Source organism: Seriola lalandi, unplaced genomic scaffold (genome assembly GCF_002814215.2).
Source record: "Seriola lalandi dorsalis isolate HSWRI2012SDOR001 ecotype SW California unplaced genomic scaffold, Sedor1 jcf7180002054736, whole genome shotgun sequence".
NCBI lineage: Eukaryota > Metazoa > Chordata > Actinopteri > Carangiformes > Carangidae > Seriola > Seriola lalandi.
In genome coordinates, this window is record NW_019525289.1 from 1,668,181 (window position 1) to 1,694,139 (window position 25,959).

A 25,959-nucleotide genomic window follows, 5' to 3' on the forward strand; every position below is an offset into this window, starting at 1 on the left:
TCTCACACACAGAGGATCACACCCAGTTTCTACACAACTACCCCTCACTGTCACGACTCAGTGAATCTACAGACTCATCCAGCATCAATATCCGTCCTCTGAGCTACTTTGAGGACGTGACAGCAGCTGTGTCACAGCTCAGAGAGAAACTACAGGACATTCTGAGAGACACATGGACAAACATCTCACTGACAGTGACTGAAGTGAATGTTTCACTGTCACAACCAGAGCCCAGGACCAGAGCTGACTTCTTAAAATATTCACAGGAAATCACACTGGATCCAAACACAGCAAACAGACATTTGTTATTATCTGAGGGAAACAGAAAAGCAACACGTAGTCGAAAACAGTCTTATTCTAGTCACCCAGACAGATTCACTTCATATTTTCAGGTCCTGAGTAGAGAGAGTCTGACTGGACGTTGTTACTGGGAGGTGGAGAGGAGAGGAGGAGTTTATGTAGCAGTCGCATACAAGAATATCAGCAGAGCAGGGAACCCGGAAGAATGTGGATTTGGATACAATGACAAATCTTGGGCGTTATACTGTGATCAAAACAGATATACATTTTGGTACAACAATATCAGAACTCCAGTCTCAGGTCCTCAGTCCTCCAGAGTAGGAGTTTACCTGGATCACAGAGCAGGTGTTCTGTCCTTCTACAGCGTCTCTGAAACCAGGACTCTCATCCACAGAGTCCAGACCACATTCACTCAGCCTCTCTACGCTGGACTACGGATTTACTCTGATTATGGAGACACAGCTGAGTTCTGTAAACTCAAATAGACAAAGGACATTTAAATTTCAGTTGGTTAAAATCTGTATTTTAATTCATCAGTTTATGTGAACTTCCATCATCGATGCTAAAAGCTCATTGCTGTTTCTGCACTGCACACAGATCACCTGTCAATCAAACATTATGGGTGGGGCTTTGACCTCTTCTCATCTATTGTTGTGTTGATGTTTGAGTTTCTTTAGGTGGAGCTGGAGCCATGGAGGATATCACTGCTCAGGATGATTTTTCTTCACCTAAACTCACATTTCTCCACATGAAAATATAAACTTCTATTTGCTCTAAATGTTTTTGTTGAATATTCGTGTTGATGTAATTGGATCTTGTTGTTTGGGCCTTAACAGAGAAATTGTCAAACCTTCCTTTATCAAACATATTTTGTTGTCACTTTGTAAAGAACGAAATCTATAATTACATTTACATTCATGTGTTTGTCAGACAAGATGTTCTTGTTTTTCGAAATTACAAATAAGGTCTATCAGGTTTTATCAAACTGTGTTTATCATGATAATAATCAATGAGGAGATGATTCATTATTTTCTTTTCCATATCTGAGATTCAGGTGAAACAAACTGATTGTGTGGATGAAGTGAATCTGCTCCTGAAATCACTGAACAAGAGTCATTTAACAGACTTTACTGACTCAATGTGAACAAACTGAAGATCTACATCATGAATAAAACTGTTTTTCCTAAAGAATAAATCAAATATTTTCTTCTGTCTTCATTCCAGGATCTGATTCAAAGCTGATGGAGAAAATGTGAAACTAATATGAGAGTATAACTGAGACAGTTTTCCTCCTGAAACACCACAAAGTACAGAGTTCATGTTCAGAGCAGAAGAAGACGTGTCAGTCAGTCTCTGTCCTTTCAGCTTCCTTCACTAAAACAACTGTCACAGAGAAATGAGTCGAGTTTTCTTTCAGCTGTTGCTTCAAAAACTGGAAAAATGTTCAGAATGAATTTGGTCAAGTTTTAGTGTGAAGAAGTTTAGTGGAGTCCTGACACACTCGAGACGAGAGATGTTGTGTCGTTGGACTAGAGGTGGTTTTATTATTGTGAGGATAATTTTCATGAAGAAGAAAGTTCAGAATGAGGCTGTCATGTTGGTTCAGTGTTGAGCTCTGTCTCCTCTGGAGATCTCACATGGTCAATAATGCATTAATGCAGTGCTTTTAATGAACGTAGCAAGAGACAGAAAGACACAGAGTCCTGCTTTGATTGGAGCATTATTGTGATTTAATTCACTATGTCTTATATCACAAAGAAAGTCTTTAAAAATGCAGACTAGAATTTCTGTATATAAACTGTACACAAAAAGCAAGGCACTATACATTCAGATTGAAGCTGCTGCTTCTCCTCTCTTCATAGTGGAACCTTTAAATTACAGCTCTTCTCTCTGCTACGAGGAGCTCAGTCAGTCAGAGTCACGTCAGCAGTTCAACACAGTGGAGCAACATGAGTTACCTACGTGGCCTGACAGCATCCAGACACTGTAGACAAAACAGAAGACGGCTTTCCTCACAACATCTGACGTGATAGGATTTTTTTTTTTTACATAGATACAAAGTCACAAACGCATCTACACACACATTTACACAAAGAAACATTACACACACTTTATATACAATCGCACACACATACACAACCACAGCATGGCACTCTGACACCAAGCGTCCTAGTGTTTTCTTTCACACGTCCATGAGCGGTGACTTTAGTGCTTGGAGGAGACTCCAAATACACACCATGTATGAACCAAAGCAAGGTGTTTTTTTACCTTCAGTTAAACGGCTTGAGTTTAATTTTGTTATGTAATGACAAAGTAGAAGTAAAACATGACTATAAGCAAGGCGAGTGCATCTCCAGTCCCATCATTCATGTAGGTTTTCTTCAGAGTCAGGTTCCCTCTTCAGGACACTGTGACTGTCTCTCCCCAGTGTCCTCACATGTTTCCACTAAAACAAGTTCATGTGACGTTTCCTGTGTCTCCATCTCAACTGTTTTCCACACACACACCATCTTCCATTTAAAAACCTCCTTAAAACAGTCCTTTGGCCTTCTTTAAATTCACTTGCTTCCACCCTGGCAGACGTTCATATTCCTCTCTCTTCATGTCCAAAGCTTTCTGTAACAGAGGAGACAAACAAAGAGTTCATTAATACAAAAAACAAACAATCGAAATAGTTGAAATATAACATCTTACGGGAAGAGACTGATGTTTGAGTGTTGGTGTGAGGTTAGACAAGCCATGAAGCGTTTATTGGGTAAAAATTGTTTCAAAAAAGAAGTACTAAAGATTTTCCTACCAGGATAATACACTGATAAACACAATATACTGAAAGTAAGACAGATAATTCTGCCCTAGATATTTGTTCATTGCCTGCAAAAAGTATAATATATAATAAATAAAATAACAAACCAAGCTTACTGTATTATACAGAAATAAGAAGTCATCAAAAAGTAATTCAATCACCCTTCAAACATTTGGGGTCATTTTATACAACATATGGAGATTTCTTTACTTGGGTTTTATCATTTTTCAAATATCTGATTGGTAAGGGAATGGTAAATTTGACCATGCCATAATCCAGGGCGAAAACAATCTCTGTAATTACTGTGCAGTGTAAAAATGATAAATGCATCTCTTCTCCATTTGGGTCAGCCCTCTGCACAATCACTGCACAATGAATCTATTAGCTTCCAGCAATAGTGTTATGCGGCTTTATATCTAGCATGCTTCTACAGTACATGTGCGACTAAAACAAAGATTTAGAGGGGACTCTTCCATGTTAAATTCAATTTTAGGGGGGATTTCTTGTACATTTGGACTCCTCTAGCACATATTTCTGACATTCACTGTGTCTTTATTGATACACTTGCTGATTGGTCTAAAAGTGGGCGATGGCAGAGCATACTGTCATCATAGTCAGAGCTGTGTGGATCTTTACAGTGGACAAAAACCTCAGAAAACCTCTTGTACTGTGTAAGGACAGTCCAGTAGTTTCAGTGTTTTCATGCATTGATTTTGTGCTCCACAGACAGAGTGAGTCAGACTGGGGTGTAGCTGATAGTGAATCACAAGTGCATTTATTTATACTGAGAGAAAAGAGGATCGGATGGAAGTTGTGTGTGTGTGTGTGTGTGTGTGTGTGTGTGTGTGTGTGTGTGTAGAGGAGAGTAGCAGCAGCAGCAGAATAGTGTAGATACAGGAAGGTGGTGTAGTTGAAGGTGTCGAGCACAGACACCTTTTTAAAGAGGAGACGAGAGGAAGTAATGCTGCGCAATTAAACGACTCAATTGTTGTAACAGTAAATCATTAAAGACCTAATTTACAACCTCAGTTGTTTGCGTTGGGGAAATGTGTTAAAAACAGTGGAACCTCAGGTTATCACTGAGGGCTTTATGGACGGTCAGAGTTTTTCTGTCTTTGAAAATTACAAGATAAGGATCATCTGGACTTACTAGGGCTCCAAATAATGATTATTTTGTTATCATCGATTATCAATTCAATATATGAAATGTTAGAAAATAGGAGAAAAAATTCTCATTATAACCTCTCAGAGCCGAAAGTGACGTCTTCAAACGTTACAGTGTTTGTGCAACCAACAGCCTGACACCCAGAGTATTTGATAAAGAACAGAGAGAACAGCAAATCCTCACACTGGAGAAGGTGCTTGATTAATGACTAAAACAATTAATTAATTAATTAATTTTCTGTCGAATGACAAATGAATGAACTAATTGTTTCAGCTCTGTGAGATATTAAATCTAAATTATCTAAATTATTATATAGTAAATATTTTGGCTGTATTATGACTAACGATAAAATATAAATTCTATCCTTGTGTTATGTAAAGATATACTACTCACTGAAGTTGAACCTGTTTCTATTTTTATCATTTCTATTATTTCATTCAGTTTTTCCTCTCGCAGGACAAGCATCTAATTTTGGGTCGTGTGTCTTTTTATATTCTCATCTACTGTGTGAAGAAGTCGGAGCGTTACATTCTTTGTGACAGCAGCTGATAAGAAGGACCCGACCGACTGTGACACAATGTAATCACAATGATATCTTTAGATGTAGCTGTGCAGCCAAGCAGAGAAACTTTCCGCCTCAAACCAGCACCACACTTCAGAGACGGCAGTGAAACAGGAGTGAATCAGAGCTTTCAAATCCACGTAAGACAGAAAAACACAGTGTGACGTGCTGAGAGAAGAACAGGTCGCTGGTGCTGATGACTCACACGAGCGGCTCTTCTTACCTGAGTCCACCTACAACTTGCTCTGTAAAGTGAGAGTTAGATGGAGTTAGCACGGATGATATGAATGAGGTGTTTAGAAGAAAAATCCACCTCTGATTGTTTCATGCATAACTGTCGATCAATGGACAACAACATGGAGCGGAAGTTATTTTGTGATTAACTGTTGTTGTTTTACTTGTTTTTCACATGTTTACTTTCCATCAGTTGGTCTGCATCTCTGCCTCATTAATGATAATGGTGTCTCCTCTAGATGCAGCAGTTAAGACATTTTTATGTTCTCTGGTCTCAGACTTTAGCTTCTGGAAATATCTTGATGTGACATTACACTGTTGATCTTTGGTCAGAAAACACACCACCGGAAAAAAAACCCCAAAATGGACACAAACATGGCCGGTATATCACCAGCACACGAGGTTATATTGATTATAACGAAGTGTCAACTCGTTTTAAAATGTCCTGGTGGATTTTTCCTTTCAATGGCAATGATGGAAGATAAATGACTGAGAACCTTTATCCTTCAAACATAAACTTCTCTCATATCTCTTAGTTGCATCATCCATCTAAAATAGTCACTTATCCAGATGTTAAACATTTTATTGCATACAGTGTACACCACTCTGTGAGAGTTGACTTAACTGTTAATAAAAAATATAGAAAAGCACATTTATATACAGTAAATGTCAAATATACTGTATATTTAAGATTTTTCAAAACATCACTTTCACTGTAATGAGGAATTATTTGTATTGCTGTCAGTTTCCAGAGGGTGAGACAGAAGCATGTGTTGTTTAATGATCTATTTGCCAGTCTGTAATGAAAATGTGGTATTTCATCATGTAAGAAAATTACAAATAAAAGGACAAAAATGCCCTAAAAGTCTTATCAAGGGAAGGAAACTCTGTCTTAAAAACAACAACTTCAAATAAAGCCACCCAGCTATCAGGTTTACTGACCTCAAAGTCCTGGTCAGACAGGTAGATCTCCAGGCGGAGGGGGTCCACCCCCTCAGGGAGCGGCCGGGCCTGCAGCTGAGCCAGAGGGAAGGTGTTCTGGCAGAGCCGGGCCAACACGTCCTCCACCAGGATGATCTGGTTACACACCTCGGCCTCCTGCAGCCAGGACAGAAGACACAGCATAAAGTCCTTTTGTTACAACAGGAGGTGTGTTGTATCATATCAGTGTTAGTGCTGCCTCAGCATTTACAAGCTCAGTGTGAGTGTGTGTGTGTGTGTGTGTGTGTGTGTGTGTGTGTGTGTGTATTGCTGACCCTCTCGGTGATCTCAGCTACGTCCTCCCTGTGCTCCCAGCTGGGAAACATGTTGGTGAAGGTGAGCGGCTCCAGACCAGCGTGGATCAGATACGACTTCTGAGACTTCTTCTCGTTCTTCTCTGAAGGAGAAAATCAGCACAATAATTCTGACATTGCAGCACAACTTGGTAATCCAACTACCGCCATTTCATTTCATCATGCTTGATTAAAATAAGAGATTGTGCAGCATGTCTCTCTTTCAATTTATAGATCATTTTATATGTTCTTAGTTTATCCAGGTAGAAATACCTGGCTGGGTATAAATATGAGTCTGTTTGTGATCAAATTGTTAAACTTTTAAGTCACAGTAAATAAGAAAAATGACCTTTCCACCAAAGCACTTCAAAGTTTTTTCACTTTTTGTGCTTTTATGTCAAAACTGTGTCGAAATCATTATTATCATTATTATAATTATTTAATACTTCATGGTATATCAGTTTTTTATTCTGTCCATGTTAAACCTACAATACAAAACCCCCTCTAAACTCCATCTCTTCTTATCATGTACAGTAAAAACCGAAAAACCTGCAACTTCACACATTTAAAAAAGTGGTTTCTTGAGTGTTCATCAATGGCCAGAGTTTATAATATTACGGTACATTAAAAATGAATTAGCGCAGCTATCACATGTCATTGACCAAAGCATCTTCTTTATTGACTATCATGTTTCCTTACCTTTGCAGTACTGCAGCACAGTCTCCATCGCACACTTCCTGTCTGAATCCCAGCGGATACGAGCTGAGCCGGTGCTCTCACTGTCCTGAGGCCACCAGCCCTGCCACAGGTAAACCTCATGGAAGTTATCCACCAGGAACAGCGCTGTGATGGGGGGGAGAAATGTCCTTTACCCTCTCAATGCAAATTACAGTTTGTACACGGTCTGCATACAGGTAAAAGTTGTACATCTGTAATCTGATTCATTCGTCAATCTGGCAGCACTTGATGCAGAGTCTTTATTTCATCAGCTCTCAGAGTCAGAGTCATGCTGTGTGTGTCTGTGTTTGTGTCCGTGTCTCACCGGGTTGCGCTACGTTGTACAAATCCTCCTGCAGGAACGGCAGCGAGCTGACCAGGTCTGGAGCTCTGGACAGGTGGAAGAACTCGGTCGCCACAAATTCTCCAGATGTGCTGCTCAGCTGGAAGAGCCGCGGGGTGAAGTTGAATTTACCGGGATCTGAAAAGAAAAACAGAAAGCAGCATTTAACGAGATTAAGTTTAGTCAACATTCAGCGACACTGTAGGTTTGGAGCACAAACCTTATTGTCCTAATTAAATGATCAGTTTTTTTGTTTTTGTACAATATTATCATTCGGAAGAGCTTTTATTTTGTCGTACTACTTAATGCAACATAAACAGTGATGGATTTGAGATGTTTGTCTTTTATTGTTACATTTAAAAGAGACGCTGCTGTAGTTTGTTCTGAGAAAAGAAAACTACTCATAAAAATAGTTTTTTTTAGTATTTCTACCATTTGTATTGGCACCAGTATCGAGTCATACTAGAGGCCCTTCAAAAGTAAAAATTTGACCTCCAGCACTTTATTGAGCCAGTTTTAGTAAAGTACCAAAATACTATGAGGAGAAACTTGACCTCTCCGGTTTCTGTCAAACATAATTGCACTAGCTGTGTCTGCGGTGAGGCATTATGTCTAACTGAGAGACAAGTAAGTAAATGAGAGTGAACGTACAGGTGTATATTAATAAGTAAGTTCATGATGACAATAAATAAGCACAGGGTTTCCTGTACCTTGCAGCATGCAGTCGTAAGCCTTCCTGTCCTTTCTGCCCAGAGCCTCCCAGAAGCCCGGAGGCTCCACCCCCTCATCACACTCATGGATGGTCACCTTACTGCTGCTGTGGAGACCTGCTTCCAGAGGACACCTGAGAGGAATAAGAGCGGAAAAGAATTCAAACAATGTGCGAGAATATGAGACGTTTCATGTTCACTGCCGACCGAAACTTTATACAACTCACTGTTCTTTGATCTTGAGTGCAGCCGTGTTTCCCACGCTGCGAGTGTGTAGCTGCGTCTTGCAGCCGTGCCACAGGTAGATGATGGCCTTGTTGATGTTGAGCAGGATCATGGAGGCTCTGGAGCGCAGGCTGCTGCAGTGGCACGCCACCTCCAGCAGGTGGCCCTCCACCGGCACCTCGCCTCGCACGCAGTACAGACGCCACTCACCTGGACGGGCGGGCAGGTGGATATGATCATCGGAGCGATAGGAAGGGTTTTACTCATCACTTGATATCACGTAAATACAAGGTAAAAAATAACTTACAGGACTGAATAAGCCCTGTCTCCTTGCTTGGAAATCAAGACTTTTAAAGCATTTAAAGCAGAAAGAGTTAAAGTGATTACTCTGAGTGTTCTCCTCCTCCTCCTCCCTTTTGCCAGCATGGACGATCATCCCTCCGTTGAAACACTGTAGGAAACATGGAGGCTCCTTCCCCTGCTGCACCTGAACCTGTAACACACAGACACACACACACACACACACACACACACACACACGGACCACACCGGATATGAAGCTTTAAACTAACACAAACATAAACACTACTTTACACAGTTTATGCTCAGACTGGCAGGAATCTTGATACTCCATGGATATCAGCGTGAGAAAAACACTTTTGTTGTTTTTACATTACAAAACAATTCATCATCACACTTGACTTTCTAAGTGATCTATATTTAGTTTTTGTTCTGGCCTCGTCTCTCGTACCTGTGCCCCTCTCTCCTCGTCCAGCTCCACCGTCATCAGCGCCGACGTTCCTTTCTCGCTGACGGTGGAGTGTCGACCCTGCCAGAAGAAATAGCAGCATTTCTCCTTCCCCGGTCCGGTGCTCCTCGCCTCGGGGTTCTGCCTACGACCAACTGGGACACATACATGCACAGCAAAAAGGATCAACAAACTACACTGAATTTTCAATACTGTTGAAATAATAATGCTAGTATTGGGGAAAAAAAAGCTTGATTCTATCTTCCTGTACAAACTGTAGAAACCTTGAAGCTTTTAAAATGGTGCCTTTGCTGTTTCTGGGGTGATGTGCGGTTGTGATTCGGTGTAACTGGTATGACTCAGCCTACGTCTCTGTCATTGACTTCTCTGTGTGTCTGATACTATCTGAATAGTCCAGATGTGGCGAGAGTCATCCACCTGGTATTCTTGCTGAATTATATTTGACTTAGTTTAAAGATTTAGCTGGCAGCTAATGTGAATTCTTTTTTTTTTTTTTCACGAAATTAAACAGAGGTGTTACAAGTGTAAATCCACAGTGACTAACCTGAGGTGCTGACCATGTACTTCCACTTCACCACGTAGGCGTCTCCCTCGTGGAACTGGCCGATGCTCTGCCGTGGGAGGCGGCTGTAGTCGAACTCCAGGATGTGCCAGACGTCGGCTGACACTGTGCTGATCTCCTGAGTCCTCATGTGGTCCTCTGTCTCCACCGGGCCATAACCGCGACCCACGTTTACGCCGTCCAAGATGGTGGCAACGGACGACTGGAGGACAGGTAGCATCAGGGCGGCGTCGTACGGCCGGCACTCGCGCCCCGGGGCCTCCTGGGAGCCAGATCACAGATAAGATTTATGATACAAGTAAATATTACGAAATACCAGTGAGAAGTGCCAGTCAGAGCCAACAGGCGGAACAAGACACTTTGATGCATTCATGCTTCTCTGTGATGCTTTACACGGCAGCTACCCAAAGGCATATGCTCTTATTCCTGTTTCAGTCCCAGTATGAAACAAACTGTTCCTGGCCACATTAACTGAGACTGAGTGTGAGCCACAGTTTAATAAACAAGCAGATGGAAAGATGGAGAAAACATATGAAGAGTCTGATGTGTGTGATCTGTGTAATGAATGTAATTATCTGGATTTGCACCTTCTGCTCAGGTACGAGCTCGCCGCCTTCCTTTGGTGTCAGCGGCTTTGCTTCGATCCAGTCCACGAACTTCTCCTTGAACAAGATGGTCTCGTTGTGCTCTGTCAGCCTGCCAAATATCGCCCAATCGGGACGGCCCTGGCCCTTCCTGCGGAAAGTTAAACACACACAGGCACGAGGAAGAGGAGAAACCATTATTTAACATTCTGCCAGTCTATGCTATGCTAAATCAGAGAGCTTTAAAGTGCATGTGTTTATTCTCACCTGGGGATGAGTGTGTTGCAGCCTCCAGGGTCCAGTGGGTTAATGTCACAGCAGGTGTAGTCAAACGTCCCGTTCCAGAGGTGTTTGGCGAGCTGGAAGGCCACCTTCCTCTGGGCCAGAGTCACCTCCTTACCGTGCCACACGTACACCTCACTGCCGAAGTCAAACACCAACACCTGCAGCACACACGGACAACAACAAAAACAATGGCAAACAATGTCCAGTTAACTAACAGTGAACGTCTGTTTAATCTTTAATAAAGCTCATAGACGGTGCTAGCGGACAATGTTCATTTATACACAGATTTATTCTAGTTTTTAAAGCAAAACCCTTCTACAGTACACTACATGTTATACCATATGGAGTTTATAAATCATTAAATTAAAATGTAAAACATTTAAAAATAAAAATATATCCTGAAAATGTGTGCTAAACACAAATGACATAAAAACAAAAAACAAGTATATAATATAATATTCTGTACACCAACTTTGTAGAGTGAGGAGTAGGACAGTGATACTCCATCATTTATATGTTATTTAGACACTAACAGCAGTGGACTCCCGGTCTTAGCCCCTGTCTTCTGAACCCATTTCATTTTTTCAGCAGAAGCAGTGCACAGATGGATGTAGGAGGTACTCGTCCACAGCACCTGCTGTTGCTAAGCAACAAATTAAAACCAGCTCGAAGCACAGAGCTCCTCTGAAACAGCCTGAAATGCGTTAATATTCATAGGTTGGTACCTTAAAGAAAAAATCCACCATCACGTACTCTTAAATGAGACTGAGAGAATAATACTGCGTGAATGATGGTCAATTTTAATAGTGACAAGTTGCTGCATTGCATTCTGGTCTAGTGGGGATACAGAAAAGAGAAAAACAGGAAAGTGGCTTCTTCTCTGACCAGTCCAGAAAAGAGGAGCAGTGTCAGTGAAAAGGCAGCACTCTTCCTCACTTAAAAAAAATATGAATCTGATCCAGCAGGCTGAAAAGACTTACAGCACATCTTTACTGCTGAAACATGAGACCCAGAATGAAAAAGGTTGTAAGGAGGCTTTGATGAACAAACATCACGTCCCACTGACCTCTTTGGACGCCAGCAGAGAGTTGTGAGGGACCTTCCCCCACTCATCGTCATCAGGAACCAGTTTGTCATCCACCAGTCTGAAGATACAGTTGGTTTCCACGATGGCATTCTCAAACTGCTCATCGTCCTCTGGTGGACCAGCAGCTATGGCACAATTAGAATAAGCCAGATAAATGTCTGAAGTAGTCCAATAGCACCGAGAAGAAAGACCACTGAAAATGTGTATAGGCAGTTTTGAGAAGAACGGCTTCAAACTTTGCTCGTTTCTTACGTTGGTAAGCCGTCTGTCCTCCTAGGATCGTCCAGAACTGCTGGATGTCTGCGCCCTGTGGGTTAACCCCTTCCTCGATGGTCTGCACCTGGTTTGCCCTGCAGCCCATGTCCTTCTTCGTCTGGATGTAGGTGGCCAGATCTATGGCCTACAGGCAAGAAACAAAAATCTGTTCTTCAGCCTCGATGCTAACAGATACAGATGAAGTGCTTTTATGTAAACAATAGAGAAAACTGACTTTTCTTGATTAATCCAGGAATCCTGCTTCACATTTTGACTAAACAAGGCTGCAGTGAAGAGCCTTGACTGGCTGTTGTTGGGCTTTTTGTACATAAAATCATAATAATATGAGCAAACAGCACTGGACGAGGGGGCAGCATAGAAAAAAAAATGTTTATTAAAAAGTGTCTGGACAGAGCTCCTTTGGGGAAAAATGGAAGAACTGAACACTAGCCAGGAAGCACGTGTTTGATGGGGAGTGCAGATGGGCATATGTGCCAGTGTATGTTTGTGTGTGTGCAGGGAATGGAAGTGAGAGGCAGAATCATCAATGAATCATCTTTGTCCAAATGCCAATATTACTTGATGCTCGGCTTCAAAATCAACTAGAATTACCCCCTCGCGGTTGTCTGCCTTCGCCACTCAGACGAGTTTCAGGCTACATCCCTGTTTATCCAGAGTCATAGAAAATATTAACCATTTGTGTAAAATTTTGTCAAATAATTGCTGAGTGAAATCTTGAGTTAAAAAGTGTTTTATGCAGTCACACTGACCTTGACCTTTGACCACCAAAATCTAATCAGTTCATCCTTTAGTTCAAGTGGATGTTTGTGCCAGATTTGAAGGGATTCTCGATTACTTCTCGAGATACTGCCGTGGCTGTATAAAAATCTGAATAACGGGCACAGTCTGTCATAACGCAGGTACAGTCCTCACCTTGGCCTTCTCGATCACATTTGAGAACTCTCCCATCCAGACGAAGCAGTGCTCTTGAGTGACCAACAGGAAACAGTCTCCACTGTTGAGTGAGGACGCTCTGGGTTCCACTAATCTGGTCTGAACGTGACGGCGACCTGGAAAGAATTAAATTTATTCATCAAGTTTGTCAAAAGGTCATACGCTCAAGAAATCATGTTCAGGCAACACAGCATTTTTCAATTCTATTCAATTTTTTTCTATGTGTGAAAACACAAACACAACATGGATAACAGCTGAAAAAATACAAATACATATACAAAGATATTGGCTGTGAAATGAGCCTCAAACGATGGCAGCAGGATTTATGGGAGATTTTACCTTTGATCTGCATCAGCATGAGATTCTTATACGGCACGGCGCTGTTGTTGGACGTCTGCTCTGCGATGTTGACGCTGCGCAGACTCACGCTGCTGAAGTTTTCTTTACTGGCCAGGCCAGCCAGAGCAGCCTCAGAGTACTCTGAGGTTTTAGTCACTGGAACAAGAGAGTATACAGTTTTACAAGAATACAGATCTACAGGGAGGTAGAAAAACAAACAAACATATGCTTCATTAAACTTTAAAGTACCAAGATCCCTACACTGCTGCAATATGAAGCTCAAATTAGTGCTGTAATAATAATAAACAAAGAGGTGGAGATGGATATATATGTATGTATACGACAATAATGTTTCATATTTTCCACTGAGATTTTGTTATGTAATTCGTACTCTGTATCAGACTGTTTCTGTCTCATACATAAACACACAGCGTCATCCTTGCACTCACTCTTCTCAGCCTTCATCCTCTTGCTCTCCAGCTGTGCCACATTAAGTCTCTGCTCTATGTACTCGTGTCTGATGTCCTTTCTCGCAGCCAGCATCTTCAGAGGGTTTCTGGACGACTGGACGTTCCTGGACGGACGCACCGAGCGCTTGTGCTGCACCATGGCTGAAGTTAACCTAGTGAGCGTGACAACCAGGTGTATGAGCAAAAGACTGGCTTTCCAGCCCCACATCAATCCAATCTATAAAGTCGAGATGTGTCATATGTTGTCCTCCATTGTAACCAGGGTTTTCCGTTTTCTTACTTGGGACCCTGAGAGCCGAAGATGGTGTCGAAGTCCTCACTGATCTCGATCCTGGTGGGCATGCGTGGAAATTCAGCAACGCGTCGGTAAAACTTGGAGAAGATTTCGTCATCCAGCTTCATCACTTCCTTCACTGCCTTCTCAGTCACTGTTAAGGTGGTTTCCTGCAGACCTGCCACTGATCAAGAGAGGAGAACAGGAGAGACATTAGGTCCTAATGCAATAAGAAAATCAATACACACAAAGGAAACAGGCCAATGAATGGAACTTAATGCTCAGCAAACTGAAAGTGTTACACACTCTTTAGAGGTCTACTACAGGTGACCATGACAGAAAATATCACTTGATGAGCTTAAAGTAAAGATGGAAGGACGTACCTTTGCTATTCAGACGTCCCAAGAAGCTCTCCAACTTGTCCAGCTTCTTATCTGATTCCATGTCCGGCCGAGCCTCAATTTCTGCAAATGAATTAAATTTTACAATGGTGTTTTTTTGGGGTTTTTTTTTTGTGACTCGCTGGCTATATCTATCTTTACATAAGTATTGTGCAAGTTATAAGCCTAAAAGTAAAAGTACTGTTCACATCTGGGTAGATCTTAAGGTCAGTTTGTATGACTGCACTCCTGTTTGAGGAGAAACAACAAATGGGTAAAGTAAAGCATCTTTAAATCCGTGGGATTTTTCTCAGCTGAGGCGGCAGTGATGACACAGGATTTGCTGATCTCTCTCACCCTCTTGTGGTTTGCTGACAGCGGGCGTGCTGCTCTTGAGTTTGGTGGAGACTGGTGACAGGATGGGACTGATAACTGAGGAGGAGGCTGCCAGGCCTGCGGACACACAGACGGGACAAAATATCTGACACTGTGGAGAGATAAGGAGAGATAAATCCCATTCTACACCAGTATTTAATATTTCATTTGTTATCATACATCTAACATAGTATATTTCAATTTACAGTGGCACCAGTCATGTTGCATTGCAAAGTTTGACAATTCAATTCAATTCAGTTTGACAGAAAAGACAAAAACATCTGATGCTACATTAGCCGTCTAATATTTAGGTTAAGTTTACTGTATATATAGGGAATAGGGATTATAGGATTTTCTGTCGTAGCCCACCTTCTGATTCACTATGAGAAAATAGGTGTATTTTTTCAGATAAATCATACCCAGTGGCATTTTCAAATGCTCTACACCTCAGTGAGGATCGGTAGATAACAGCAGGTTTGTTCGCTGACCTTTCTTGACCATACGTGCAGCCACTGTGTACTGGGTCGAGTCATTAGCTGCTCCTCTGCCCTTTGTCTTCCAGGCATCCTCACGAGTCGAAATCATCTGTTTCCTCTCCTCAATGGTCATCTGAGTCATCTGAGCCTCAATCTCCTCTCCCATCTTCTGCACAGACACCAGGAAATCAGACAAATAATCAAATTATCAGTGATTATTAACTTAAAGTTTCAAGTCTTCCATGCAAAGCCTGGAACCGTGCACAATGACGCTGACTGTCGGCTTTCATTTCAGTCAAATTGGTGTTTATTTAACAGGTTTAAGAGCTATATTAAACCTAAAAGTAGATCATGGATCCAGAAGCTTCCAAACACCAATGCATCTACCATATAACACTTAAAGAGCTACATCTACTTCTGACACGGCTTCACTATAACTTCATGTGACTCCTCTGTTCCCTCTGGAGCAATTATTCATGTAGTAACAGTATCAAACCAAGCAGACCTAAAAAGATTCGATGCAGTCAAGCGTGCTAGGTGCATGCCCTTCCTAGACTATATAATCTTCTCTATTCCACAGTAGAAGTGATGGGTGTACACTGAATTGTACTCATGCTGTAGAAATTAAATCAATCTTAACGACTCAGAAAGCGGCCTTCACACGAGGAGCTGCAAAACCGAGCAAGAAAGATAAAACTCTGGTACATGCAGCCCATTCGAGCGTGTCAGGCGCATATCCTTACCTGGCTGGGATGGTCAATATACTGACACTTTTGGCCAAGTGAGATAGGAGGAGAAAAGGTGGAAGAGAAGACAGGTTCCTGGAGGATGTAGAGGTGGATGGATAAGTGGAAAAAAAGGGAAAGGAAAGGAGGAAATGGAAGGAAAATCAACAAACATGCAGATGATGGAAGATAAGGGACGGATGCAAAGGAGGGAAGTCCAGGGCCAGAAACTGGGAACGCAACTCGCTGTCCTTCAACTTCTAGAGCTAATCCAACAGCTCTGTAAACAACAATTTAGGTGCAAAATAAACTTAACTTTATCATTTATTATGTTTTTGAAACACACATGCACAACAAATATATACATTTGTTGCTGTATCTTTAAGAAACTACAAAAGCTTTTCAAAAGAAAACAATTGCCCGCTTGAATAAAAGAAAAATAATTATAAAGGAATTTAAAATCATTAATAGCCACTTAGATTAACAGTTTTAGTTAGTAATAAAGCAGCAAAATGCAAAAGCCATTGTGTCTCAGGTGCAGAGAAAACACAGCTTAAACTTAGAGGTGCATTAAGTAATAGTTGGTCTTAAAATGATTTAAGTGAGTTATTTATTTTACCTTCTTACACTGTTTAAAAAGCCCCTCCAGACAGAATACGCTTGTTTGTTTTTTTTTATTAACTAGTTCAATGTTTTATAATTATAAAAGTCCTTCTCTCTCATTGACAAAATCTATTATCTATAAATATGAGAAGAGTGTTCATGTCAAAAATGTAGCTACTGACCACATCCTGGTTCACTGAAAAGTCTGTCCTCAGGTTTCAAGTTTCCACATCACATTTGCTTAAGGTTTTTAGACCGCAACTGGCTCCGAGGTAAATGAGACAAACTCATGTCTGTATGTCTGAAGATCAGGAGAACAGACTTTAAATTGAATCATTTTTAGAAAGCCTCAAAATTTAAAATGATCCAGTATGTTAGAAATAAACGATACATGTCCTAAAAAAATTAACATAATATTATGAGTAAGAAAAAAATGTTTTGGCCTTTTCTAATTTGTTCATTATTTCATGACCCCTCGGATCTGCACTGTAGTGTAACAAAGCAGCGACTCTGTGACTTGGCAGGATGCCTCTGTCACAAACGTACTTTCCGGTCTGCATGCTTAGTTTTGGAAACTGTTCTTTTTAAACTTGAAGACACTTTTGATTAATATGCTTTTCTTGAGTATTTGTTCTTTTATGAAACTGTAATTTCTTTCTTTAACTGTGAAAATGCCAGAAAATTACAGCATAATGTCTTTTGCCAGAATGTTACAGACCCTCCTTGGTCACTACTACAAGGCATTTAAAGTTTATATTGACTATGAAAGTTTGTGTCAATGTTCCAGGTGGCACAATGTCTGGAGTTACTTGAATCCAAGCAATTGGACTGGAGTTTAAACTCAGAATGATTATGTGGAAGGCAGAAAAATACTGATTTAGATTTAACTGTCTCTAAACATTTCTAATTTGATGTAAATCGATTATTTAATGCTCCTTTAAGACAGAATCAGCAAAAGAGAAAGAAAGCTTAGAAAAGTTCCAGCATCAGCCATTTCCCAACTACCATCCTGCTGCTTCAGAGAGCAGCGCTACAGGCTGCAAGTGAGGAGCGGCCAAAAGATTCACAAGAAGCAAACAGCCTCACACAGCATCCAAACATAACTGTGATTGGACAACACAGGTCCCACAAGAAGCTGATTGGTTTAGGGTTGGTGTGCGGCTGCCAACAGGTCTTACCCACAGCTGTTCAGACACAGACACAGCAGAGTAGTCTTGAACGACCACCCCTTCCTCCTGAGGGGTTAAAAACAGGGGAAGTACTTGGTCAAGGGGGGGGGGGCCCGGCAGCCATTGTTGCTTTAATGGATTTAGGGGTGAGACTGCCTGGAGGATTACCATCCAGGGTTTAAGCAGGCAGTTTCGCCCTACAGAATACTAATGTGAAGTAGATGAGCTGCAGGGAAAAAAGAAACCTAAATCCTGAAATCAGACGTTCTTTAAGCTTATAAATTTCATTCAAACTGCTGTTTAAACTAATACTGACTCATATAAACACATATAAGAGATCCTTGAATCATTTCCTTCTGTCGAATATGCTTTCAAGTCTTTATCTCTGGAGGTTTAAGTGAAACTTAGCCTGAAGCCTGCCCAGATCTGATCTTGTAAGAGAAAAAAATTTCATTCCCAGTGCTAGACACTGCTAATTCTACTAGCAGCCTGGCCCATATGTTTTTTTGTTTACAGTCTATGAGGGCTGGACGCTGCAGGGATCTGGACGACTGGGCTCAAACAACAGATGGACTAAATGGGGAAATGAAAGGAGCACTTAACTAAAAGAGCAGAGGACAGGAGCTGGCATGGCAACCATGAAGGATGGGGGATGAAATGTGGCACTGGTGTTTACTCTGCTCAACCATAATACCAGACAGCGTAATATTTGTGAAAAATATATGCCTGTTCTAGGGACATAAAAACCTTATAACACAAGCCCCAGCTGTGGCAGGCACACTTAATAGTACAGGGTAAATTAGAAACAGGAAGGAAAATAAAGGTACTGGTAAATACTGGTTATGTTAATATAGGAATCACCAGCAGTACTGCAGAGATTTAAAAAAACTGAAGCTTTACAACGACGTCCATGAGAGTGAGCAACACAAACGAACAGCTATAAGAAAAGTCCAATTCAATCATTTAGGAGTGAAATCATAAATAACTGTTAGAAGTTGTAACCTTGAATTTGTATTGCAATCATAACTAGGCTGCAGATGTAACAGGTGAAATTTAGGGGAAAATTCATATTCATGAGCAAACATAGTTTTGTTTACAGTGATATAGAAACCAGGACAGTTTGCTCGGGGAGACAGGTGGTACTGCGGAGCCTCAGCACAGTGCACACCTGTGCTTCAAAAAAGGGGGAGAGCAACAACCAAGTCAGAATAATTGAGACGTCTTACAGAATGCAAAGTCATGCACACAGTTAATCTCAGTTTGTAGAACTGGTTCGGATTTTATCAAATATAAAAACAGTGATAAAATGAGAGGGGCGAACTAGGGACAGCACATTTTATTTTTTTATGAAGACAGAATTAATACTGATGCTGTTGGCACTAACAGATGTTGCTGATAAAAATCGTTATATACTTGTCATAAATGAATGTGTTCTTAAATGATACCCAAAGTATGTGCCGCAAAACAATGTTAATGTGAATGAAAAGTGTGTGTGACTGGCTAAACTCGTGGTTATTGTGGAGGACATGAATGAGATTAAACGTGTCTGTTATCAACAGTGCAGTGCGGAGAGACTGACCTTCTTATGGCAGGTCTGCTCTGTCTCCCATAGCTGAGCCTGCTGCTCAGTAACCACTTCCTGTTTCTTGTTGATCCTGTTCCTCCAGTCCTCCTCACCACTCTTCTTCAGCAGTGCCACTCTGATGCAAGACAAACATTTTTCAGGGTAAGCTGACATGATCTGAAAGAACAACAACCCTATTACCATATCTGTTATATGCGTCCTGTTCTTGATTGTAGTTCGTTTGAAATTCTGTCTGGTGAAATGTATTCTTCCCCACAACACTCATGCTATAGAAAGTGTTTTCAAAAAGCTATCAGCTTATGTTATGTAAGTCTAGAGTAAACCAACAGTATTCTGAAAAATGAGTGCAACCAGTTCCAAGAACAAACTGTGCATCAGCTGAGAAGCTTTTCTCTATTTAAAGACAATTTCTTGCACTGGAAATATCTCTGGTCAAGGTAAGTTCAAGGATGAAGCTTAACAGAGGTCAAATCTATTGTCAAGTGTTTAAAGCTAATCATATTTTGAAGCAGTAATATAGAAAGAGAAAGACACCATCATCATGCAAAATAAATGTCACAATTAATTGTTAATTTTGTGCTTAAACAGTGGTTTGTTGTGATGGGTTGGACCTCTTGAATTGCCCAGTGACCGGCTCAGTGACAGTTGTTGTGATCGATCTGTTAATAAAAATCAATAAGTGGCTGAAGTTGGTAGCATTATCATTTCCATTATTTCCATCAAGGTCATAAGAAGAAAAAAGAAAAAAAAATCCCTTCAAGGGTGAAAAACCAGGTCAGATTTCTGCTCTGCAGCCAGCAAACGTGACTGTTGAAAAAGGCCTCCAAAGACTGCACGAGGAGCGCTCATAACGGAGGGCTGAGGGGTAAAAGAAAGTATGTCATCATCTCGGCTGTTTGAGTGCGGACAGGGCAGAAACGAGGGCATTAGGAGGAATCTGCTAAATCCCAGAGGATTTCTCCGGTCCACACAGCGCTGTGCTGGCTGCGAGGAGACACACAATGATGCCAAAAATGAAAATCTCTCACCTTCAAAAACGGGAAACCTACATGTGTATACTGCGAGGACGGGCTGACAGAGGCTCCTGCCTGATTCTGTCAGACACTGTAAATTTATGAGACGCTGGCTTTTGAACCAGCCGGCAGAAAATCTCTGTCGGTGTCTGATCTTTGCTGACATCTCAGTTTTCACCTTGTCTGGGGCACTGAACGGATTTGTGAACGGAATCAAGGTTGAACACTTCTTGCAACTTTGCCAGGCTTTAGGTTTAATGGAGCCTTTATTGGAGACCAGCCTATTTTTTTACTCATGCTGTTCTGAAGCGGCTAAAATTAGAGACCCAGTTACTGTTTGAGTACCAGCTTTAACTTGAGAATTTACAGCAGACTGAGAGTTTTCTGATAGAGATAATGATAGAGACAGTACTGGTTTAACGAGGAGTATTTGTGGTTATACTGTAGTTAACAGTTTTTGCACTTGGAGATCTCAGCGTGCAGACTTAATCGTTCTGATATTTGCTCATGTTTCCTCATGTTCAGTTTGATGATATTTTTATGTCAGATGGGCAAGTTTTGTGCAGCATCTCATAGAGACCGTAAAAGCATTAACATGTCTTTTGGTCGCATTGTACTTTGATATATTGAGAATTCAGTAAGTTATGTTTATTGCTGCAAAAAATGATGCCTCTGTTTCTCCCACAATGTCTTTCTCGCCTCGGATAGTGTCTGCACATCTGAGCAAAATTACAATCCCTGCATTTGCTCCTTTATTCCTGACAGACTCAAAAACTTGACATTCATCTTTTAATTATGGACTATACTTCTGCTACTGTATTGCACAGAAGGTACAGCTGTGATGGAGATTTGTTACACTGTCCACATTTGGTCAATAAAATAATAAAGGAGGAAAAAGTATACAACCAGACAGAATGGGTGCAGAAATGCAAAACACACCACAAGATGCAAGTGTGTTTTAGTTTTTGGGACTATTTCAACTGATTTATTTAACTTTTAAATGATGCTGAATCAGTGTTTTAGGCAGCTAATTATTGACCTTTGTAACTCAGTGTTTATTATAGCTGACTTTAGAGAGATGACAGGAAATGAGGGGAGAAAGAGATGGGGATTGAAATGCAGCAGATTTCCTGGTTTGGAAGCGAACCAGGGCTGGTACAGCTCAGCCTTAATCCTTTGACCACCGAGTCAGTGCTGGTCACACAGCATTAAGAGTGTCACCATTTGACCTGAGAAGTACCTTTGTTGTAATAAGATTATTTTATGTAATTCCCTCACAAACACTGTCATACTCTACCGTATGTAGTTAGAAAAGTACCCAAATTAATAAAAAAATATATATTAAAAAAACAAATCAATACAATTTGTTTTAATACAGTCTATCACTTTCAAAACTTCACCACTCACCTCTCCTTGATAGACATCTGTTTGCTGGACATGCCGTCAGACAGTTGGTCTCCAGACTCTGTGGGGGACAGCAGATCTCCAGAATGGACACTGTCCCTGCTGAAGTCCTCGCTGTGGTCCAGGGGCAGGGACTGGGACTTGACCAGGGCCTGGGGGAAGGACTGGGGTTTGGGTGGTGTCTGTGGAGGCACCTGAGGTTTGGGCTGAGGCTGGGGGGCTGTCTGTGGGTAAGGCTTAGGAAGAGGCTGGACGAATCCCTGAGGTTTGGGCTGGGTTTGAGGGGACTGGGTGAAAGGTTTCGGACATGTGGGTGGGGGCTGGGAGGGCTGTGAGAACGGCTGGGGCGTGATGAAGGATGATGGTTTAGGAAGAGTTTGAGGAGGCTGGATGACGGTTTGCTGCTGGCTGCTTGACACGTGAGACACTGTCCTGGATGACACTTTAGCGATTAGTGGCCTCAGTGGAGCAGGATGATCCAGCAACTCTGAAAGAAAAGGATACAGTATACAATCATGTAGTTACAATGTCTGAGATTAACTTTAACTGGTCAAAATAAGCTATGTATTATCATTTGACACCCACAATATTAGTATGTGGTTTTTTTAATGCTTAGAATCAGAATGAAGTGTCAAAATTGATCTTTTATTCAGTAAAGCAACTAATAACTAGTTCTGAAAAGACCCGATGTGGGTGTAACATGGGTGCAGAGCAGCTTTGAAATCTTCCTGCAGCAGGCTGAACTTGAGATAATATCTTACAGGAAACAGTTTGTCTCCTTTAGTCAGTTTGAGATTTCAGAGTTGAACGAAATTATTCTTTCCATTGCATCCATTTTAATATATTATTTGTGCTCTAAATTAAGCTTTCTGACAACACACAGTGGCATTTCTACATGATGTTTTTGAGAGACAGGTATCTGTTCTGCAGAGTTGCAGCATCTTTTAATGCATCGACAATTAGAATTTTAAAACGCAATGACAGATAGACACAGACAAAGTTTTTATGACTAATCAGCGAATATATCCATATATCGTCATTCTGGACCTTGTATATACCACCATGCTGACAAAAACAGACCATTATGACCGTAATCATATAGTATGGGTGTTTCTGGAGACATAAACATGCATGTGCACGTCAAACAAATGTACACAGATCCATATTAAATTACTGAAATCCCCTGTGTAACCAGTACTCATCCCTTAAATACATGCACCCACATGTGCAGTAGGTTTGAAGGGAAAAATTAAATTAAAGCCATACAAAGTCTGCTGTGTATGCTGCTAAGGTGTCAGTGTATTAATTACATGATGTGGACAAAAACCTGTCCATCTGTCCACATTGTGGAAAGCCTCCTCCTATTTGGGACAAAAATCTCCCCACAAGAAAAAGCTACTAGAGGTTAGACTTGTCTTTTGTTAAGGTCAGGGTCGAGGTTGGTGTCAGGCATGTAGTGATAAGTCCCCCAGGGAATTAGTGTAAATCAGTGCAAGTCCTCCTGACCTCATGATACTGTAGTATAATAGACTAAACTTTAGTTAAGATCTATCCATGCAGAACTAAATAAGAGTACAGCCCGCAGACAAGGCTTCCATTGTGTCCTTTCTGTCCTCTACCTGCTTCATATAAGTGCCGGCCAATTGTTCTGCACTCTCTCACTGAGTGCTTTCATCTCTCTGTGCAATGTTTGTGTGCATGCATGGGAAAAGACCACCCCTGGACACGATCTGCATTAGTACATAAAAACAGGTCAGGTCCATTACACTGTAGTATGTGCACAGCTAACCCACAGGCGTAATCTGGTGCAAGGGGACCACAGCCCCTTTTAAGGCCGTGACAGTGAGCGCACACAGTTTCGATCTGAAAATCTTTGGGGTCTGTTAGCCGACAAACGACATGTCAGGAAAGGGCATCCTCCTTCTAGACAAAGGGAGCCACGAGGCAAATGCATGGAAAAATATGGTAATTAGATTCAGCCTCAGACGTCTCTCTCTCTCTCTCTCTCCTTCACACAGACACTCTCTCTCTTTCTGTATGAGCCAAATCAAATACCCCCAGCTGGGACAAGTGTGTGTGCAGTTGGCAGAAAGCAATCATGCGTGGGAGCATGCTGCATAAGACAATGAGGATAATGAGAACAGCCCCTTCCCTAGACATTGCTTCCTCTTTTTTTTTTTGTCACTCCCTTTCTATTTCTTCTTTTTTTTTGGTCCTCTCTGTTTTCATTTTCACACCCCTCTCTGTGCCCTCAGTTATTCCTTTCATTTCATTTCATTTCTTTCCCCTTTTCCCGACTCTCGTCCATGTCTGCTCTGTGTAAGTCATCAGAGTAGCCTCCTACCTGAGATGCCTGCTTGGTTCCGGCCGCTGCTCCTCTCCTTCTCCTGTGTGGATGAGCTGTGAGCTGCTGCAGCCTCTCTCAGGTAGCCTCCTCTTCCTCTTCCTCCTCCCTCTGCTCTCCCTCTGCTCTCCTGGGAATCTCTGTCTGCAGCTCTCCAGCTGGGCAGGGGCTCTGACTCGCCCCTCCACAAAGATGGCTCAGCAGAGTGCTGAGGCTGGGGATGCTGCTGCCGGCCGTCCCTGTCCCTGTCGGGGGAGTGCGGCTTCCCCTTAATGCTGCCGCCTTGGCTCTCTTCTGTGGCTCCTCCCTGCTGTCTCCCCCTAACCTCCTCCTCCTGCTGCTGCTCTCTCCAGCCCTCCTCCACGGCCTCCCCCTGCTGTCTGCGACCAGTGGAGGAGGTGGGAGCAGGAGGAGCCCCCGCTCTCCCTCGGCTCTCAGAGAGGAGAGGGGAGGAGTTGAGCTCAGGCTCAGGGTGGCCTGGGTCTCCGCTCTGGGTCATGGAGAAATACCTCAGCGCCCTCTCCTGGTGGCTGCTTGCGGTGCTGGAAGCCTGTTGTTGGGCAGGGATGTAGGGGATGGCGGTGGACTTCCCTGGATGGAGATCGTCATCATCGCCAACACCGCTGCTGCCTGGTGTCATGGTTACCTTGGTGACAGACGCTTGGGAGGTGACTGCTGCCACAGATCTAACCAGGGATGCTGACAAGGGCTCCAGTTTGATCTCGCCTCCGTTTCTCAGCTGCAGGAACAGCAGGAGTCATGTCAGAAAAGTCAGGACGGATAGAATCACAACAGAAAAGCCAAAGGGGTCGATATGGAGGAGCGATAGATTAAATAAGGCTCAGGCAGGAAAGTTATGAATGAATAAAATATACATGGATGTTAGAGGACGTTAGAAAGAAACCTAGGGAAGCATCAATCAAAGCAAATTAGGGAAAACATTTGAGTAGCTCAGGTTTGCTCATGAAGCATATCTGTCATTCACAAAATGGCAGCTGGAAGAACAGACTTTAACACAACTGAATCATTCAAACCTGCTGGACAAAACAGTTCATTCCTACATTCCTAAAAAATATCACCATATCACAAAAGCATCTTATAATGTATGAAATTCCCAGTGGAATTAAGTTGCAGCAGAGACATCTGGATGAGGAAAAAATGACATTACTAATGTTGATGTACCCCTGAGCAAGTGTACCTAAGTATAAGATAGAGCTGGATGATACTTATATGATCACATAATAAAATAATAAAATATCACTGTACTGATAATGTGGCAGTGAAAGTGACTTTTGGTGCTTTCAGACAACATTGAATGTCTTTATGACGGCAAAGCTGAGGGACTTATTGTTTAATCATTTATATATTGTTTATTCAAACTTACTTAGCTGTAAAACAGCCTTAAAGGCCAGAAAAACACAACAGCTGTATCACTATTTGCATCTATGTTAGTGCATTCCAGTGTGTGTAGTAACGTTATGGTGAACAGTGGTAGTTTTCTTCTGTGTCCAGTGCAACAACCAAAAGGTTTGCAATATGCAGCTGTCTGTAAGATGCTCAAACTCCACACCAGGCTATTCTCGACTGATTTTTTATTGCGATTCAAGGTCTTGTATTGAGCCTCACACATCAAGGCCAGATTCATCCACATACTCATTCCCTTCGTAAGCATTTTTTTTTTGCTAGTTTATTCAGGTTCAGCAGAGGCCTGAATAAAGTAGCATACACCATTTGCAGTCAAATAGACCATGCTTGTTAAGCAACGAACAAGCATGTCACAGAAACAGCTACCGTTACAAAATGAGCTACAGAAAACAAACAAAGCGCCCTAAACTTTAAATCAATGTCGCATTGCAAAATATACATCTGAAACTTCACAGTTCAACAGTCATTTTCAAACTTAAAATACACACTCGATTGTATTAATGAACATTATTAAGCTCAACGTTAAAAGCTGCTGTAAGCATCCACTG

At 41.7% G+C, this 25,959-nt stretch overlaps 1 protein-coding gene and 1 pseudogene across 11 annotated transcripts in view; one reads left to right on the forward strand and one right to left on the reverse strand.

Moving 5' to 3' along the window:
* LOC111668436 (tripartite motif-containing protein 16-like) overlaps positions 1-1,500 on the forward strand; it is a 2,668-nt pseudogene extending 1,168 nt beyond the window's left edge.
* A 507-nt stretch (positions 1,501-2,007) lies between these two features.
* Positions 2,008-25,959, reverse strand: part of svilb (supervillin b) — a 39,909-nt gene continuing 15,957 nt past the window's right edge. For 6 of the 11 annotated variants that reach the window (XM_087178828.1, XM_087178824.1, XM_087178823.1 and 3 more), the window contains 26 exons: positions 23,987-24,725; positions 21,646-22,129; positions 19,220-19,340; positions 17,650-17,706; positions 15,887-15,964; positions 15,156-15,312; positions 14,650-14,745; positions 14,296-14,376; positions 13,919-14,096; positions 13,618-13,790; positions 13,169-13,324; positions 12,809-12,945; positions 11,873-12,020; positions 11,600-11,745; positions 10,516-10,691; positions 10,252-10,399; positions 9,647-9,926; positions 9,085-9,236; positions 8,721-8,826; positions 8,336-8,543; positions 8,109-8,242; positions 7,381-7,536; positions 7,038-7,181; positions 6,321-6,442; positions 6,007-6,162; positions 2,008-2,916 (listed from right to left, as the gene is read on the reverse strand). In XM_087178828.1, coding sequence (XP_087034954.1) covers positions 2,830-2,916; positions 6,007-6,162; positions 6,321-6,442; positions 7,038-7,181; positions 7,381-7,536; positions 8,109-8,242; positions 8,336-8,543; positions 8,721-8,826; positions 9,085-9,236; positions 9,647-9,926; positions 10,252-10,399; positions 10,516-10,691; positions 11,600-11,745; positions 11,873-12,020; positions 12,809-12,945; positions 13,169-13,324; positions 13,618-13,790; positions 13,919-14,096; positions 14,296-14,376; positions 14,650-14,745; positions 15,156-15,312; positions 15,887-15,964; positions 17,650-17,706; positions 19,220-19,340; positions 21,646-22,129; positions 23,987-24,725 — 4,620 coding nt within the window. In that variant the 3' untranslated portion in view covers positions 2,008-2,829. Of the gene's footprint in view, positions 2,917-5,035; positions 5,076-6,006; positions 6,163-6,320; positions 6,443-7,037; positions 7,182-7,380; positions 7,537-8,108; positions 8,243-8,335; positions 8,544-8,720; positions 8,827-9,084; positions 9,237-9,646; positions 9,927-10,251; positions 10,400-10,515; positions 10,692-11,599; positions 11,746-11,872; positions 12,021-12,808; positions 12,946-13,168; positions 13,325-13,617; positions 13,791-13,918; positions 14,097-14,295; positions 14,377-14,649; positions 14,746-15,155; positions 15,313-15,886; positions 15,965-17,649; positions 17,707-19,219; positions 19,341-21,645; positions 22,130-23,986; positions 24,726-25,959 lie in introns of all 11 variants that reach the window. The other 5 variants (XM_087178825.1, XM_087178826.1, XM_087178822.1 and 2 more) reach the window with 5 other exon arrangements.